At 34.8% G+C, this 19311-nt stretch overlaps 3 protein-coding genes across 5 annotated transcripts in view; all 3 read left to right on the forward strand.

Moving 5' to 3' along the window:
• The window catches only part of LOC136806345 (ATP-dependent Clp protease proteolytic subunit-like), a 284569-nt gene that overhangs the window by 93314 nt on the left and 171944 nt on the right, over positions 1 to 19311 (forward strand). Inside the window, exons 2-9 of one of the 3 annotated variants that reach the window (XM_067062911.1) lie at positions 6111 to 6191; positions 6466 to 6555; positions 7073 to 7144; positions 7600 to 7696; positions 8400 to 8443; positions 8911 to 9054; positions 9776 to 9881; positions 10940 to 11201. The exons of the other annotated variants lie outside the window; for them this stretch is intronic. Of the exons in view, the coding sequence (XP_066919012.1) occupies positions 6171 to 6191; positions 6466 to 6555; positions 7073 to 7144; positions 7600 to 7696; positions 8400 to 8443; positions 8911 to 9054; positions 9776 to 9881; positions 10940 to 11070 (705 nt within the window). The 5' untranslated portion in view covers positions 6111 to 6170 and the 3' untranslated portion in view covers positions 11071 to 11201. Of the gene's footprint in view, positions 1 to 6110; positions 6192 to 6465; positions 6556 to 7072; positions 7145 to 7599; positions 7697 to 8399; positions 8444 to 8910; positions 9055 to 9775; positions 9882 to 10939; positions 11202 to 19311 lie in introns of those variants that run through there. 3 annotated transcript variants of the gene reach the window in all.
• Positions 317 to 5890, forward strand: LOC136806349 (solute carrier family 35 member E1-like). Its single transcript, XM_067062915.1, has 6 exons — positions 317 to 714; positions 1109 to 1174; positions 1365 to 1502; positions 2540 to 2665; positions 2999 to 3244; positions 4055 to 5890. Exons 1-6 carry the CDS (start codon positions 394 to 396, stop codon positions 4181 to 4183), a joined length of 1026 nt encoding a protein of 341 aa, XP_066919016.1. The 5' UTR covers positions 317 to 393; the 3' UTR covers positions 4184 to 5890.
• On the forward strand, positions 11425 to 18194 carry LOC136806347 (A disintegrin and metalloproteinase with thrombospondin motifs adt-1-like). The gene is made up of 6 exons (XM_067062914.1): positions 11425 to 11735; positions 14011 to 14292; positions 14741 to 14908; positions 15558 to 15665; positions 16042 to 16203; positions 16907 to 18194. The coding sequence occupies exons 1-6, from the start codon at positions 11687 to 11689 to the stop codon at positions 17173 to 17175; spliced, it is 1038 nt and encodes a 345-aa protein (XP_066919015.1). The 5' UTR covers positions 11425 to 11686; the 3' UTR covers positions 17176 to 18194.

Here is a 19311-nt window from a genome sequence, read left to right on the forward strand (position 1 = left end):
TTATTCAAGCTTTCATATTATTCCTGTCTCTAAAGAAGGGTGTCGGAATTAGACGAGGGATGTAGATATTAGACCAACTTATGGTATAATCTGAAAATAGCTGCACTGACCACTCTTATTACACAATCCGCTCGATCTTGCTGTCCCATCACCTTTTGAGAAAATTTTGAATCCCCCAGTCATCTTTTCCAAGGATGCCATCCCCCTTATAAAAAAGGTGAGTTTACAAACTGACAATTTAGCAAACTGTGTGACAATATCAAGTTTCTCTGTGAGACATAGGGCATTTCAATGATGAGCAGTATAACCATTACAGGCAGTATTTGTCTTTTCTAACAACTTTTTTTGTCTTTAAGAATTATTAAAAAAAAATATTTTAAATGCAAATAAATCATGGCTAAATACAGCAGGACTGTAAAAGTTGCCATTTTGTGTTGTTTATGGTACACTCTTTCCTCTGCTAATAATGTCATCGGAAAGAAAGCTTTACGTAAATATCCATACCCACTAACTATATCACTTTTTCACATGACTGCAAACGCTTTTCTCATGTACCCTATACTGATGGTGATGGGCAAAGAATACAGTTTTCATTATTCCATGGCATTCTTTTGGAGATTTGTTTTACCGCTGGGATTTGGAAAACTTTTGGCATCTGTTTCATCGCATATAAGTATTTGGAAAGTGTCTGTGTCTTATGCACATACTATCAAGGTAATATGAGCTTTTGATCATTGCATTACATGTTTTTTTTCTATAAGCATAATGTCTATAAGCATATGCAGGCTCAGTTTTTGGTAACTAAACAATGACTCTATTGTTTAAGAACAATAGAATGATAAGCATAATGCGAGCCTGATATAGGGGCAGACACTTGCTTATAAAAAAAACATGTACTGCTAGACAATATTGATTACTGATATTGATCTTTCTACTGATTTTGTAAATTCATACAATTTTCAATAACTTGAGTCTTGAAAGTCAAACTACTAGATTTTGATAACATCAATAAACATCTAAGTTTAGAGGTTTTTTAATTCGAATAAAGCATAACACAATCGTAAGTTTGCTTTAATGTTTATATTCAAATGATAAATTTTTTTATCAGGCATCGCTACCAATCTTCACAGTGACTTTATCCAGAATTTTGTACCATGAAAAGCAGAGTCAAATGGTATGTGTTTGTCCATGATTCATCTTAGATAAAATAAAAAACATAATTTGTTTTGCGAATCTGTTCAAACTCAAACATTTTCACAGCCTAGAAATAAATAATGTTTACCAAAGTATTTAATAGTGTTCTTCTTCGGTAATAATTTCTCAGCTTATTTTGACAAATAAAAATAACCATCTTGTCTTTCTAGGTCTACCTTTCCCTGATCCCTATCGTGTTTGGCGTTTGCATAGCAACCATGACAGAAATATCATTCGAAATTATTGGCATGCTGAGTGCACTATTTGCCACTGCAACTTTCAGCGTTCAAAATATCTATTCAAAGCTGGTAAAACTTTCTCACGTTTCTCTTTGTTTTTTTTATATTTTGTGTGTATAGATAGGTTTATAACATAATTGACTGTGTTCCTGAAACTAAGAGCATATTTCTTTTAAAAACGTAAACTAAAACGTCATCATTTTGTTCTGTTTTTCTCTTGTTTTTTACATGAAAAGGAACTTTTTGTTGGAATTTTTGTTGAAATCTTTTGTTGGAATCTTTTTGATCTGATAGTTATTTATGAAAAAAGTGATACAGATCGAAAATGCCGGAAATATGCTGGAAATCGCCGTTTTTCTGGATTTTCATTGGACTTTTCCATAAAATTGGTTGTTTTTTCATTCAAAAACATTATTAATAGCAATGCCCACCATCAAGCATGTTTCAATTTTCAATAAAATTGATTTTTGAAGCCAGAACTATCTAAAAATCGCCGGAACAGCCGATTTTCGCCGGAAAAACGGTATTTCTTGAATTTCTTGAGCTGTACTTTATATTTTTTTATGAAATTTTGCACACTGATGCAAAATGTCAATACCTAAATTGTGACGGAGCCCGATTTTCCGGCCGAAAATGCCGGAAATATGCCGGAAAAACTGTTTTTTTGGCATTTTCTCGAGATTTTATCATTAGTTTTTTCTGATTTTTTTGCTCAAAGATGTGTATAAACAATGCCCAAAACATAGCCGAGTCCGATTTTTGAGAAAAAAAATTTTCCGGTTGAAAAGATTTTCATTGGATTTTTTCCTTATATTTCACACGAAAACATTATTGATAACAATGCTCACCATCAAGCATGATTCAATTGTCAATAAAACTGATTTTTGCAACCAGAACTTCCTATTTATTTTTTCCCTACAACCCTTCCCTCCCCCCCCCATCAACAATCAATGATGAATTTATTGTGAATGATGAATTTATTTTCGCTAAACGCTATATTTTCTGACTGTTTTTTTTTTCATTTTTCTTTTCACATTGCTATCTAACTTTCATCATCAGGTAGGTCCATTCAGCATGTTGTTTGTTTTATCTTATTCTTTTTGAAGGCTTTGAAAGAAGTACGATTGAACCCAATACAATTGTTGATGAAAATCTCACAAACAGCTCTCATCATTTGCATTCCTCTCTGGTTGTTTGTTGACACACCCACCATCGTCACTGATGATCGGCTGGTAAGATGATTATTCTTTCCGGGGAAGGGTCCAGAAAAAAAATGTGAATTTAGATTTTTGAAAAAATCTTTCATATAGGAATATTGATAATTCAATAATTCAAATTCCAATATTGATAACCTATCACAAAAATCATTATCGGCTGAGTGATATATGATTGTGACCTTTATTTTTCACTACTATGTGAAAACTATGAAGACATAATTCTGTAATTGACCCTGAATGGGAAACAGAAAAAATGACACAACGATAAAATTGAAAAATAGAAAAGAAAAATAAACAGTAAAATAACAAAAGATACTCAATAAAATTTCTGACATTCTTCACTTTTAGGCGAATTTTGAAGATCAAATCGACTTTTTGTTTCGACTATTGGTCAGCGGTTTGATTAACTGGTTGCAGAACATACTTGCGTTCTCCATCTTGAATTTGTTGTCCCCTTTGAGTTATTCGGTTGCCAACGCAACGAAAAGGATCCTGGTCATTATCAGTTCTGTCCTGACGTTGAAGAACCCAGTAACCATGACCAACTTCTTTGGAATGATGCTAGCTGTCCTTGGTGTATTCCTTTACAATAGGGTATGTTACATTTATCTTAAAACTTTCGTCTCATTTATCTTACCTGTCTTCCTCTTTTACCAATTATTTTTTCGTTTGTCATTTTCTTCTAATTTGGTAGTCGTTTATAATCCACGTAATACAGTGATATTGTTGAGAATACAATAATTGTAACAGGATAATATCAATTTGTATAAGCTTAATTTGTCCCTTCCACTATTCTTTTCCTTATGTCTGAATTGGTCGTCTAGCATGCTAGACTACTAATTTTGAAGCAGATTTACAAAAAGAACAAATAAGAGAAGCACATGCAACAAAGGCTCTTTGTAATTACAAAAACTTTACCACTGTACCCACAGCTCTATTCGGTTATCTTATCTTACTAACTGTAGGGTAACCCATAGAAAAGTGCAAGATTTTTTTTTGATTTTGGATTTTTTTTGTATCAACCTTCTCACCAATTGTCACGATGATTGTTATATTGAAAAACTAAGGCTGCATAAATGGATTTTGTTGATTTTTACAGTTGGCCCTCTCTTATTCGATCTTCAAGGGACCAAGAATTTTCTCCAAACTAGAGAAAGATTCGAGTTACAGAAAGCATTTTATACTAATTTCTAGCTGAGGGGACCAATATTTTAGTTCGAATTATAGAAAGATTCGAATAGTAGAGGTTCGAATTAGAGAGAGTTGACTTTACTTTATCCTGTTGATGCTCATTTTAAATCCATCTGTTATGTATCAAATCAGTATCAAAGACTATTATGAATGTTATCTGATAGCCGACCAAATATTTTCACAAACTCCGAGTTTAACTTTCATTCCACACAGGCAAAGATTTTCCAGAATTCGAAGAAGAATTTATTACCAAAGACAACGAAAGACGTTGCAGCCGGAGGCGAAGAAGAACAGTATGTCTCCACCAGGTATCGTGTCTTCCATCGTATGAATGGTATCTAGTGTGCACGGGCCCTAATAGAGAAATGATATAATAGTGTAGATCCTGCTTAACTAAGACCGTAATGTCTGAACATGGTTGTACGAGTTGAGGCAAATGTTTGAAGTGGTAAGATTTTCTTAAGCCAGTTCACACTTTAACATCGACCTGAAATTGGATCAGGAACAACACTGGTAAAAAAAGAAAACGTCAACAATATCTAGTTTCTATCAGAGAAATCTTTTTATTCCTTTTATAGACTTTGTTTTTATCATTATTCCATAACAAAGTCGTAAGAGACGGGGGATCGCTTTAGGAGCACATACTCTCAGGTGTCTTGTAAATAGTAAAGTCGGTGATATCAAATTAATAAATGGGGAACCTAATCGCAGGGAGGTGTAGAGACACTTCTGAATAACCCAGAGCTAGATCAAAGACAAAGATCAGGCTATTTAGAATATTTAGAATAAGAAATTGTTCTTTTGATAGCTTAAAATATTTACAAAATTGATAAACGGTGGATCCCAATAAGGATCGAGAGAAAAATTGGTAAATTCACAAACGGTTTTTGGCATCTGGGAGTATGGTAGCTTTTTCTTTTCAAAATTGAAAATTTTATAACTGATAAAAAAAGTTTTATGGCATTTCGAAAAAATCTTTGAAGGAAATAACTTTTTGATCTCTGTGATTGCTATTTTAATCCTTTCAAAGTGAAAGTTTGCGTTTGGTTGCTTCAGTTTTGAAGAAGATGTTTTTTATTATTTATACTTTATAGAGTTAATTATTTATGATGAATATTATTATAGGTAGGTAGTTAGGTAGGTGACACACAACGTTCTTTCAACGTTCATCTAACGTTAAATGGACGTTGTGAACATTAAATCGACGTTGAAAGAACCTTATGTACCAGCTGGTTAGGGAGGTGATCCGCTGGCAAATGTTTACCTTTGCGGGGGAGTCTACCATAGATCAAGGAAAGTCCAAGGGGAATAGTTTTCCTATAATATTGCTAGCCAGAGTCAAGCTTGTCACTGATATTGTTTCAACAAAAACTTTTAAGATCGCAAGACTAAAAATGATTAAAGCAAGGTTTTTCTTCTAAGACAGGAAAAAGCATTTTACACAGCAAATACGGCCCGGCGGAAGCAGGAAGACTGGGGAGACTTCAGCTTCCCCACTCTTGAGCAAATGAGTTTTTTTTCTCAAAATCATAGCAAATTTTATCTCATTTGAGCCTTCAGACTCCCCCACTATAGGCATGAAAATTGGCACATAATATTGGAATTTTGTTGAATCATGCAGATTTTTGAGAGGGAAAAGCCTCTTTATATACTTCAATGAGACGGAAGAGCTTTTAACACTGAAAAACTTTGAAACCATAAGTTTTGGAAGGAAATTTGTTTTTTTTCAACTGATTTGTTTATAAAGAATTGAATAGATAGTTATATTTTTGTTGTTGTTTTTATTTATGACGCATCTTCGTAAAATACAATTGACGCTCTCTAATTCGACGTTCTTATTTTCGATAGGGTCCCTTATTCGATGAAATTTAAAGTCCCCGTCAACAAGAAATTCTCATAAACGACGCTCTCTTATTCGATAAGCTCCCTTATTCAATGAAAATCTAATTCCCCTTGAAGATCGAATTAGAGAACCTCAACTGTAGTAGATTTTATTTTACCAACAAATAATTTTTCCCTTCTCTTTTTGTAATCATAATAGAACTACTACATTGTCTTTTTTCTTTCTTTTGTTAGAGTTTCCTCTGATTTTTCCTCCTTTTCTACTGTTCAATGCAGGGAAATTCTGTCCTCACACAAATATAATCAAAACAGATATAGCTATATTTATTTGAAACGGTTGTGGATTAGAACCTAATTTATTGGCTCTTACACAACCTCTTCGGGAGTTTACTGTGTATATTTTAAGCTATTATTATTTTCTTTTCAGTGACAAAATAAAGTAAAAAATAAAAAATAAATATAATATATATAGGTAAAAAGAGGCAATATGCTACTTAGATATACAAAGGTATGTATGCGATTCTTTCAATGGATATTACCTAAGCATTGCGATGATTCGTAACTATTTCTGTCTTTTCGGAATAAGGGAACCGAGATATCATACAGTTTACTCGCTAGATGTGCTTCTAGAGAGAGAGATAGTCCTTCCGATTAACGGAATATGACAGCATTTGCTATTCTAGGATATGAAAATCACTGATCTTATCTAACTCCCTGAAATCGTGCTCGTACCACACATCATAACTTTCTGACATGACGTTTACCTTTTTTATAACTTTTAGCCTCTTCTTCGCACGGCGACATGCGGCTGTTTTATGACGAGGTCAGCATTACGTAATGTTTCGTATATCCCGATGGTCGTGGAGCAAAGTGTAAGTTTTCTTTTGTTTCTTTCAGCGGTAGTTTTCAGTCATCAACAACCTTTCAGTGGACATCTAAATACAGTTGATGCTCTCTAATTCGACGTTCTACTATTCGATACGCTACATTATTCGATAATATTGAAATCGACCGTCAACAGGAAACTTTCATAAACGACATTCTACTATTCGATAAGCTCCCTTATTTAATGAAAATCCAATTCTCCTTGACGATCGAATTTTAGAGCGTCTTTTATGAGAGTTTCTTGATGGCGGTGACTTTCATCAATATCGAAGTTTCATTATTCCTTTACTTTAACTTGTGGTATGACGATATTAACACAAAGTGTTCAAAGTGACAATATCTCTTTTTGGCGTACCACAAATATCGAATGTTGTAAAAAAACTTCGTTCATTGCTTTTCATGACAATATTTAGGCACCTAATTTCTTACCAATTTCCTATTTCCATATTAGGTATTAGTATGAATCATAATTATAACAACTTTCTTCTTTTTCATCAACTGTAGGGTCGGACAGAACGTTCATATGATATCTACTCGAGGCTTTTAAAAGAACGAATCATCTGCCTGTTTGGTCCCGTAAGTTGGTTATTTCCATAAAATTAAGTTCATCCGTTTGCTTATAATTTCTTATGTCACATGCCAACGATGGTATGACTGAATATTGGAGAGCTAACTGATGCTTTTCTTGAAGGCTTTTACCCTCCAAATTGTAAAACTTTTTTCATTAATTCTTTTATGACTTCTGCTCCTACCTAGCCTAGTTAACTAAGTTCGTATTCACAAGGCTAGGACACACTGCTTATGGCAATATAGCGTTTTCGGCGCTCCAAAGATTTTTAAGGATTTTAAGTTTGCCTATTTAGTCACAACTTACCATCATATTTATCCTAGTGAATGAATCAGACTTACTGAATTTTCTAGGCTATTCTGCTCACTTTGTTCATGCTCCTTAAAATAAGTGGGTGTTTATAGTGTGGAGTCCTGATATTTTTTAATATTTCTGATGAACTGCTAAATCTTCATTTCTTCAGATCAATGACACTGTATCGAGCTTGATCGTGGCTCAGTTGTTATTTTTACAATCGGAGAGCAGCAAGAAACCAATTCACATGTACATCAACAGTCCAGGTATGAATATTTGATGTCTCCTGAAGTTAGAACGTCGCAGTCGGAGCTTTTCAATATTTACCGTTCAATTGATTTTTAATTTTTTATAGTATTTGGACCTTTTTTAGCTATACTACTTAGATTTTTATCATGGCGTTCTAAATCTATAGGCCTAGCAAGCGTGCACCAAGCGTGTTGGGGTTAAAATTTCTGAAAATACTCGAAGACGGTAAATTGTGACGACATTTCGCTAATTTGCTAGATTTCGAACGCTGTTATTCTGATGCATATGACGATGTTCCAGGTACCAAAGATTTCCAAAATGGTACTTTGTCCCTCTCTAAGAATGCTCAGTAATCAAAGAGTAGGATCAATGGTAAGTGGGAGAAAAATGGCGCCCACCATTACCTTCGGATAGAAGATGATGAACCTTTGGGTTTTCTCCGATAGACTTTCATAAATTACGTCATGAACATCACTTGCCTCGTATTCAAACAATTACCATGGTGATTATGTCCCTTGAGACATTGAATAATTTTTTTATAAATAGAAAGTAGTTTTAATCAAATCTGATGGGAGTTAATCACCATGGCAATAATTTCAAAACGAGGCATATGATGTTCGTGACGTAATTTATGAAATGGTCTATTGCGGTGGAAAAACTAGGTCGCAAAAACAAGACAACCGGTTTTGTACATCATAATTGGATTGTTCATCTTTTTAGGAGGAGTTGTGACGGCAGGTCTTGCAATTTACGACACAATGCAGGTTCGATGTTCCTCCTTTGTCATTTCAACACCAAGACAGTTTGATCATTTTAAAAAAGTCGATTAATATACAGTGGTCAAGGCAAGGTTTTTCGTCTGAGATAGACACGGCATAATTAGCACAATTTCCTTGAAATTTTGGCCTCTCATGTAGAAATTCAAGACGGAAAAGCCTCTTCATAAACTTCACTGAGAGGAAAGAAATCTTAAAACTGAATATAACACTGATTGAAAAATTTGGCACTTATAACTCATTCCTTTTTTCTTCAAAAAAGCTGTAAAACTTTTTTAACAAAGGTAATCTGGAACCATTCTCCTACTCTTCAGTTACTGTTTTTCTTTTATTTCCAGTACATCCACTATATCTTTCTTCAAAACAGTTATGATGATTTTTAACAGTGTACTTTTTAACTTTATACTCAACTGGTACTCTACTACTCTATCTTTTTCTTTTTCTTTTATTTTCAGTACATCCAACCTCCAGTAGCGACATGGTGTGTGGGACAAGCTTGCAGTATGGGGTCCCTCCTCCTCGCTTCTGGTGCACCAGGGTTACGTCACGCTCTTCCCCACTCACGGATCATGCTACATCAACCGCACGGTGGAGCGCAGGTCTGTTCATCTTTATTATCAACTGTGATAGCCATGGGAGTTGTTTTTTGAATTTCGAATTCGTAGTTTCACCTCACCCTTTTTAACAACTTTACCTATGGGAGTTTTAGCGACCGTAGTGCAGTGGTAGAGCATCCGGCTACGGTGCGCAAGGTTGTGGGTTCAACTCCAAGCCGGGTTATTCCAGAGATTCCCAAAATGGTACTTGATGCCTCTCTGCTCGATGCTCAGCAATTAAGAGATGGATCAAGGGTAAGTGGAGCAATCCAGGGAGAAAGAGTTGCGCCTGTCTACCTTCGGGTAGACAGCTATCGAAAGAGGAGCCTTCGGGTCGCCTCCGACTGCGGTCGCAGACTTACTAACTACCTATGCGAGTTGTTTCGAACTTTGAATTCTCTTACTTTCTCTATATTACCGCAAACCGTAATGATTTTGTCTACCGGCCGCTTTTACTCAGGGGAGCTGTTTTCAACTTTCATGCCATCTGATTTGATATGGGGCATCCATATATAGTATGTACGCAGTGAAGGGGGAGAGGGGGTTTAGCAAAAGCCTACGTCAACTGTTTGAATGACATGATAATATTCATTGCATACAAGGAGGTTGTCAAATATTTGGGAAACTTTTACGTACGTACTTTATGGATGACCCCTAGATAAACTAATTGATTATATTTCGGGCAAACATTTTAATTGACTGTGTTCATTTCTTCACTTAACAGGGTCAAGCAACAGACATTGAGATTCAAGCCAAAGAGATTTTAAAATTGAAATCAATGTTGAACGAGATATACAGCAAGCACACTGGACAAGACGTCAATGTCATCGGTAAATCTGCTCATTTCTCATTTTGTCAGTAGCGATAGATAGGCTTTTCATAAATTATGTCACGACCAACTCGCGCCTCGCGCTTTTTATAATAATGGGCTGTTCCAGAAATAGTCTTTACCCGCTATGTTGAGGAGGTGTGACGTCCAGGGTGGTCTGGAAAATAAAAAATCCAGGGTGGTCTGGTTTTTCAAATGTAAAAATTGGTCAGTAAAATGAGGTGGGAAATCCAGGATGGTAAGTAAAGCGGGGACAAAAATCCAGGGTGGTCAAAAAAAGGAGAAAAAAAATACAATAGAGTCCTGAAAAATAAAAAAAAAAATTCAAGGGGGGGGTCACCTTTCTCAAAAACGACCTCCTCAACATAGGGGTCACAATTTTTTTCTGAAATAGCCCAATGGTGTACTTTGAATGAGAGTCAAGTATTCTTAAGAAATTGAGGAGTGAAATATTCTTAACGTATTCTTACTTTTTTAGACTTGACTTTTTTACAAACATGAAAAATGATAAATTTGAGAGTTTGAGACTATCGAGTGTACTTTGGAAGCTAAAATTATATTTCTGCCTCAAAGTTTCAAATTTATAGGGTATTCTTACGATTTTGCCAAGTTCACCCTGATATTCTCACAGAACATGTTCTAATAAATAAGTGTGTATTGCTATGAGAACTTATCCCATCGGAATCTTTTAGAGGTGTTTTCTTTTCATTAAAAAATCCAAGAGTCTCAAGAGAGATATATCATTTTATTTTAGCTGTGACGTCTTTTGAGATATGACAATCTAAAGTATCTAAAAATGGGTTCTTACACGGCTCTACGCCAAAACTCTATTGTCTTTTTGTTAAATGTATATGACTTGTAACTTATTCATCTAGATTTTTTAGTTAGTAAGGCAAAAATATTTTGAGGCTTTTCTTAGGACAATAGAAGGAATCTTCGGCAAAAAAAATCTCAAACCATCTTTAAAACATCCCAATTACAATGCCTGTAGTTGGCTTTTATTGTGTTGACGCAATTAAACAACTTTCTTCAAAATATTCTTATTTTCATCTTTCATAGAGGAAAAACTGGACCGCGATAATTTTATGTCGCCTGAAGAAGCGAAAACCTTCGGTGTTGTCGACCACGTGCTTAACCAAACTCCCGTTGCTACGGACAACCAAGATAACAAAGATGGCAGCGAAAAGTAAAATCCATAATGGCGTGATAATTTTTTAGTTATTTTTTAGATTTTTTATTTAGACATTTTTCAAAAGTTTTTTCCTTTTCACAGTTATAATTTTCTACTTGACCGAAAAAAAGAATTCAATAAAATTGAAAAGTAGTTTGCTTTTTATTTGTAGCGTGGTGAAGAGAGAGGAGGGGTCGTTTCTCATCTCGTGTCGATTAGAAGGCGTTTTTATGATTTGATGAAAAATGAAGAATTAAAAAATAAACTGTGACCTCTTCTCTGCTTGACTTTGTGTATTTTGAAGTTTTCGAATTTTTCAGTTCATAGTCTCTTACACAATAAACATGGTTGAAGAGTCTTCGATACTTTCTTAAAAAACAGATTACTCATATAATCACACATCAGAAAAACAAGAATTTTGAGTTTCGAGAAACAAACTGCTAATTTTGTTCAGCGTCGCATGAAATCAAACTAAAAACGATCAAAATGGTTCAACTCCACAGAAATTTCAAACAGTTTTCAAAAGTTGAAAACGCGATTTTTTTGACATGGTTTCTTCACAGTTTTTCTCGTAAGAGAAAATGAATGAATGAAGAAGTTTCATTTGGCTTTGGACGTAAGATCAATCGCATGTCATGATGTTCCATAGTCTAACGCTCTTCTTGTTACTCCGTATCTTCAAAGGTAAAAAGATTTCATTTCAATTCTTCGAAAAGTGTGTCCCAAAAATTCGGACAAATTTTTATATGGTAAAATCCTCAAAACTAATCATCTTAACTGGCGTTAGAATGATTGAAATAAGATTAAAAATTCTCTGTTCAACAAATACACGCTATTTCTTTTTTTATAAGAATATCAGGGTGAGATTTCGGGTTTAAAACAATAGGCCTATTGTTTAGAACAATAGAAAAATAAGAATAATGCTCACCCTCAACCAAAGTACACTATTCTTATAAAAGAAAAAGCGTGTACTGTCGGGTACCTAATAGCCGTCCCCCCACTAATTAATTTTTCGAAAAATGTTTTTGAAAGTTCCCTCTTTTGTCCTAATTCTGATGTATTAGCCTCCTTTTCAAAAATTTTCCACCCAGGACATTTTTATTCCAACCCCCCCCCCCTGCTTATTAAGTTTTGAGATTTTTTCCAACCCCCCCCCCGCTTATTCCAGACCCCCCGGCTATTAAGTACCCGAGAGTATAGATATTCAATTCCCCCATAAATGATTGGATAGGTTTTTGAGATTGATATTAAAAATACAATTCATTAAATTTCGCATAATTTATGAGGATTTTACTTTATACAAAAATTTGTCCGCTTTTTTTTTGGGACAGCCTGTGTACTCAAATTAAAATTCTAATTGTGTGCCATTCTAAGGCTGAAATTACTATTACTTCCCACAAAATTGCCTGTTTATCAATGGATTTGTAGATTCTATCTCTGGATGTTTTTTACTCTCGGGTAAATTAATGCGTGTCCAAATTTTCGTTAATTCTTCGGACCCATCATCACCCCTCCTAGCATAATAAATTATACCTTTAAAGAAGCGCATTACGATGTACAATCATGGTCGAAATAGAATGAGAATTCCGGTTATTTTAACGCTTTTCAAGATTTAAAGTTCTGGCGAGAAAGTCGATTTTGGGCTATTTCTTTAACTTGATCGAATATTTCAATTTGGGAGGGGTTGGCAGACTTCCAGGCTATATTCTGAGCCTTGTTGGACTATTTTTGAACTTTTGGATCTTAAGTCTAGTGTTAAAACTCAGAGTTAAAACTCTACCCTTCAAACCTACTTTAGAGCTCTTCCAAATCGATTGTGGTTTCAAAATTTCCCGGGGGATTTCCCTTTTTTCTCAAATATTACGAACATGATTGTAGAACATGAAAATCGGTGTTACTTAAATTTAGGTTTTGCCAATTTTGCGAAAAACCGCAAAAATCAAAAATGCTGACGTCAGCAAAACTTGTTTTTTAAATAACTCCAGTTTGGCTAATGGTATAAACATGAAATTTGGACCAAAGTTGCATATCAGTAATAAAAACATTTTTACATAATCATTTTTTTCAAATTTTGCTGACGTCAGCAGAAATCAGCAAAATACGAGAATTTGCAATAAAGTGCAGACATCAGCAAAATTTCAAAAACATTTTTTTTCAAAATGATCTTTTTAATAATGTGCAACTTTGGTCCAAATTTCATGTTTATACCATTAGCCAAACTGGAGTTATTTAAAAAAACAAGTTTTGCTGACGTCAGCATTTTTTGGTTTTTGCGGTTTTTCGCAAAATTGGCAAGACCTAAATTTAAGTAACACCGATTTTCATGTTCTACATCGTAATGTGCTTCTTTAAAGGTATAATTTATTATGCTAGGAGGGGTGATGATGGGTCCGAAAAATTAACGAAAATTTGGACACGCATTAATTTACCCGAGCTCTTTGTCTTTATAGTCACCGCAATGAGCACAGCGAGCCTAACGCTTGCTTAGCTAATGAATTTATTTTTACAAAAGAAATCTTGGGAAGTTCTGTCCCTCTTTCGTGATGTTTGTGATGTGAATGTATTTAATCGAAATTTATTTATTTTCAGCTGGTTTTGGAAAAAACCTTATCTTTTGTGGCGATCAACATTCAACCCCTTTGAGTTGTAGTACTGGTTTATACAAAAATTTGTCCGCTTTTTTTCGGGAGACCCTGTGTACTCAAGATAAAAATCAAATTGTGTGTCATTCTAAGGCTGAAATTACTATTACTTCCCACAAAATTGCCTGTTTATCAATGGATTTGTAGATTTTATCTCAGGATGTTTTTTACTCTTTGTCTTTATTGTCACCGCAATGAGCACAGCGAGCCTAACGCTTGCTTAGCTAATGAATTTATTATTTTTACAAAAGAAATCTTGGGAATTTCTGTGATGTTTGTGATGTGAATGTATTTGATCGAAATTTATTTATTTTCAGCTGGTTTCGGAGAAAACCTTATCTTTTGTAGCGGTGAATCAGATTCAGATTCAAGCCGTTTGAGTTGTAGTACTGGTTTAATTCACATCCAACAAGCATCGATCCAGGAACACTCAAGTTGTCAAGGAACAGGTGGCTCATGTGAGATAACAGACGCTGAAGATCGTATCAGGGGAGTTTGTGATGACAAGCAAACTTGTACAATTACTGCCATTTTATCATCAAATGACGTTGATTTTAACTGTGTTCAGGTGGCTCAGGTCTCCATCGAATACAGTTGTGGTAAGAAAGTAACACCTTAAGTAGATTAATTTTTTAAGATTTTCGAGAATTTAAAATCCCAAACTTAGACTAATAAAGAGTTCTTATACAAAATAGAAATTGCCGCGGGAGAGTGGATTGGAAAGACAGTGAAATATGGATGATCGCATAATTCTTCTTCAACATTCGAACCATTGTATTCAGTGAACATATAAAAAAATAGATCCCATTGAAAGTTTATTCTGCAGCGAAATACAACGACTTGGTTTACTAGTCTATCCCAAACTCGGCCAAAGCCTCTAAAAAAAAGCAGAAAAAAATCGAATGAAAAAAAAGCCGCAAGCTTTTTATGTCAGTTTGAAGTTTTGAAATTCAAAAAGTTGAAAATTTTCACATCAAATTTTGTGCACTGGAAAGGTCAATTGATGTATTACAGAACTATAAAATAATGAAAATTTTCATCATATAGATCAAGACGGAACCTGGAACACATGGACGAACTGGACGTCTTGTGAGAAGACTTGTGGTTATGAAAAGCGTAACCGCACTCGGGAATGTGTGGAGCCATTGGGTGGTGGCGCCCCATGTAATGGTTTGAATGTTGAAGAAGAATTATGCGATCATCCATATTGTGAAGGTAAATTCTTTAAACTCAAATTCCGTAAAAAATAAGCATAATGCTAAGCATACCTCCAAGCTGAAATGCAAAAAAATAGCGTGTAGCTTTTCCTAAACGATGACCTTTTTAGGGTTACCTTTATGAAGCTATTTTTTAGCTTTCTTAGACCAAGGACTTTCGCATACGTCGTCAAATTACAAAAAAACTGTAACTCTTTGAGCTGAATCAATGTTCCGATTTAAAATCGAAATTTCCATAAATCCAAAGAATCGAAGTCTAAATATATAAATATGCATTAAATTCTGTGAATAATTTCATGATTCAACCGTATCTGTTCAAATCTGTTCAATTAGTAAAAATACAAAGTTTATATTAAATTTTGGGGGATTTTATTTTGCTTTGTTTATCTGTATTTGATTATTCCAAGAAAATCGCAGGAAGGAACGCAGAAAGTCTGTATGTTTTGACAGGGTAGTAACCAATGATGTCACTTTCCATGGTAACGGGGGGGGGGATGTCACCCAAAGCCTCACCTTTCAAATTTGAGGAACAATAATCAATCATAAAATCCCTTTGCACAAGCTCCTGCACACGAGAAGACATAGTGTCCTCTACTATATGCTTTGAAAGTTGTTTCCCAGTAATTGTCTTACGTTCGACTTTCCAGGTTGTGACGTTGACACGAAGGATCAAACGTCGGAAAACGTCGAAGAATGTATTGCAGATGAAAAACTTTGCTTGTCCCATGATGGAACACTATGTTACAAAAGGCACTGTAAGTGAGAAATATTCTTCCAAACTCAAACCCAGTCCTTAGCTGACTTTGTTATGATTCTGATAGCACCAACGCCTATCAGTGAAATTTAATAGTGATGCAAGTGGATCTGGATTTACTGTACTGATGGGTAAAATAAAATCGTAACATTCATCTCCTTTCGTTTGCGATCAGTATCCCAAATCGAATTAAAGGACTGGATATGGGTTTAGAGATTGAAACTCTGCAGTATTTTTATTCTAATTTCTGTGGAGGACACATTCATCTTTTTTCATACACAACAGTTTCAACATACTTTACGAGAGTCGGCAAATTTGAGCTCTCGCGTCTTAGCAATCTGGTTCCTTATAAAAATAAAAATATGTATATTTTTCAGTCAACGGTAGTGTGGCCGAATGGACAGAGTGGACAACATGTGTGGAAGGTGAACAAGTCCGTATTAGAGACTGTCAACAAGGTTTTGGACCGAATGCAGATTGCGCAGGCGAAGAATTAACGCAGGTGAAGGCGTGTCAAAACGAAGAACAAAAACCAAAATGTAAGAGCTAATCTAATTTTCGTGATTTTAGTACACTAGCTTGCGTTTGCCTTTCATTAGACGCGGGAACAATAATACGTAGAAAGCGTTCTTATAAAAAAGATAAATTGTGTTCAGCTGACGTATAGTGAGCCAGCAACTGCAGCGAAATGCAACGACGTGGCTTACTAGTTGAAGAAGTTTTCTATCGGCGGTGGTTTTAAGTATGTAACGCACAAGGAAAATTCACCTATGTTTTCTTTCTCTTAGTCTCAGTCAATAAAGTAAAATAAACGGTTCTTGTTTTTTTCTACCGGGTGCGCCACAAAAAGGTTTCTCTTTTCACACCCCCGTCTCATAGCCCCGATGAATCTTTTTTCCTCAATGGGGATAAAATTCCAATTGTAATCCCAATGGGGATAAATATTCTATTGCTCCAATGTTAAAAAATCCAGTAGGGATGTTTTTGGTGGAGTTTGAATTTCGAGTGGGAAAGAAATCAAAGTCAATTTTCCAGTGGGGCTGAAATTCAAAGGTATTTTCCCACCGGGGACGAATTTTTAGCCAAATTTTCCAATGGGGCTGGGCTTCCAGAGGGTCTGTGACACAGGGTGTCTTTTTGAAACTAATCTTCCCGAAATCTTAAAATTAAAAAAAACACTCCTTATTCAAAAAGGGGAAGAATAAATGACGAAAAATCTCCATATTTCATATTTTTTTGTAGCAAACCCTCCTTCACAATCGATCTTCGTAAAGAGAAAAAGTGACGAAAACATGACGTCGTCGAAACTGATCGCACGTGACGTCACACAGATCACGTGTGTTTTGAAATGCAAAGTGATCGGTTGGTGTCGCAAAGCAGGATGGAGAGCTGCAAAGGATGGCGGGATGCTAGGGATCTGTTTTGGATTTGATGGAGTTGACGCTCCAGACGAAAGTTTGAAAGTATTTCAAAATGTGATTGTGTTCGATAACCCTACATGTGCTCCATAAAATTAAAAAGATATCCTACTTTAATGGGTTAGACTTTCGCGGATTTTGGTGTCATCCGCGAAATCCGCAAAATTAAGTCCCAATGGAAATTTGAAAGGGCCTCATCCACGAAATATTTCTGAACAACTCAATCAACTCAAAATATGTCTATATACTATTTGAATGTTTACTGCGGCATAAAAGAAGCGCTTTACTAGTGATGTGTATTTCAACAACCAACGTGCATGATTTGACAGTAAAAGGCACAAAATCATGAAAATATTGCCACCCAACAGCGAAATTTAATCCCCTCGAAAGTTTATCCCATTAAAGTAGATGGACTCCTGCTACTACATTTCCCAAGCTAGAAAAGCATATTAGATAACGTATTTTTAAGAGCTGGAGTCTCTAAAAATATTTTACAAAAGAAGAAAACGTAGAAAGCAGGCTGAAATTATGGATATCCGGGTTAAAAATTCAGCTCCTGGGAATTGTTTTTTTTTTCATGAATAGTTGGGCCTTGAACCCCTGTAATTAGTAACGGGAATTGAAATTGTAAGGCCATCAAAACGAATGAGAAAGTGGTAAAATGGTGGCAAAATATGACACCTAGTAAAAATTGCAGTTGAAATTTTCAAAAAAATCTCAGTAATCTTTAACTTTCCTATTATACTTGGAAAAACTTCAAAGGAAATAACTTCCGCCATTTTCACGAATTTATGATAAACTTAAGTTTAAATTTCTAAAAACGACATCAATTTCCCAAGAAAGCTTCCAAATATTATATCTTCAATAAATCATGAAAGGCTCTACCGCTTTGTATTCAGAAAAATTTTTATATCTTAAAAATCTTCAGATAATGAGAATGTATTTTTTAAACAGATTTTAAGATCGAAACATAACTTAAACATTGATGTATGAAAATTTGATTACGGTCATCATAATCAAACTTTAGTTTAAAGGTTTTATTTTTAATTAAGTGTTCCCGTTTCATATTAGACACATATTTCATATCAGGACAGTGTCTCCCTATTGTTATATTATGCTGATATAGGCAAAAAAATATTGTTTTTCCCCTTTCTGGCCAATCTTACTCCACATCCATGTCAATCCAATGTGAAAAATCTTATGAATTAAAATTGATGAGTAAGCAAACGATATCACTCTTATTTAAAAACAAAACCTTTAAACTTCGATAGAACGATAAAACACTTTCTTGTATTATACTTATTATTTACATGAAAATGGTTCTTTTTCCCTTTAAAACACAATAAAAATACTTGAAAGTCTTTGTTTCATGTTAAACGGATTATTCAGCACCGGTTATCGATTACGAAGGGACACCATTTTCTTCTAGTTCTTCGTATAAAAAATTATATACACGATAAAAAATAGTGGATCATCTTGGTGATGTAATCGAGTATAACGTTTGCTTTCCGTTTTGTACAAAATCTGAAAAATAATAAACAGTGTTATGATAAAAATGTCTCTAAAGAATTTCAAAGCTTGTTTTTGAAGAACTACAAATATAATTGGGAAAGGTATTTGGGAAGTGATACTCACAAAGAAGCCAGTACAGTGTTAATAATTTACGTCAAACGGCAAGTATTCATGACATGCACCATTGCAATGTCTTCTGACATTACATCAGGGGCCCAATAGCTGATTGGTTGTAAGTGACGTAAAATCAGTCAATACGTCACTTTCAACCAATCAGCTGTTGGGTCCGTAGAAGACATTGCAATTCATGATATGCACCACTGGAGAGCCTTCTGAGAACTTTTAAAATCTTCCACCCAATACGTCACTTAAACAATAGAAAAAGTGACGTATTGGGTGGAAAATTTTAAAAGTTCTCAGAAGGCTCTCCAGTGGTGCATATCATGAATACAGTAGGGGGTCTAATAAACAAAAATTAAAAAAATAACCACTTTTTTGTTATCTATCTATTTCTCAGGATCTTTCAGATAGAAAACTTATTTTTCAAAACTTTTTGAAAATCTTTTTTGAAGGGGTTTGTATTGAAAATAGACGTCATCATAAAATGTCCCCAAAAGGGTACAAAACTTTTCAAATCGACTGCTTGTTTTTTTTGGTAGTTCTTGGACCCAAAAGGAACCTATGTCAAATCCCAGCCACGTATGATTTATTTCGAGA

The sequence above is a fragment of the Clytia hemisphaerica genome, unplaced genomic scaffold (assembly GCF_902728285.1).
Source record: "Clytia hemisphaerica strain Z4C2 unplaced genomic scaffold, Clytia hemisphaerica genome assembly, whole genome shotgun sequence".
Classification (NCBI taxonomy): domain Eukaryota; kingdom Metazoa; phylum Cnidaria; class Hydrozoa; order Leptothecata; family Clytiidae; genus Clytia; species Clytia hemisphaerica.

Bases quoted from the DNA above. Each gene is read 5' to 3' on its own strand.
- LOC136806349 (XM_067062915.1), top strand. From the start codon at position 394: ATGGCTAAATACAGCAGGACTGTAAAAGTTGCCATTTTGTGTTGTTTA. The intron at 715-1,108 runs GTAATATGAGCT...TTTTTTTATCAG, and splicing joins CTTATGCACATACTATCAAG to GCATCGCTACCAATCTTCAC. The intron at 1,503-2,539 runs GTAAAACTTTCT...TTCTTTTTGAAG, and splicing joins AAAATATCTATTCAAAGCTG to GCTTTGAAAGAAGTACGATT.
- LOC136806347 (XM_067062914.1), top strand. From the start codon at position 11,687: ATGATGTTCCATAGTCTAACGCTCTTCTTGTTACTCCGTATCTTCAAA. The intron at 15,666-16,041 runs GTAAGTGAGAAA...TATATTTTTCAG, and splicing joins ACTATGTTACAAAAGGCACT to TCAACGGTAGTGTGGCCGAA. The intron at 16,204-16,906 runs GTAAGAGCTAAT...ATTTTTTTGTAG, and splicing joins CGAAGAACAAAAACCAAAAT to CAAACCCTCCTTCACAATCG.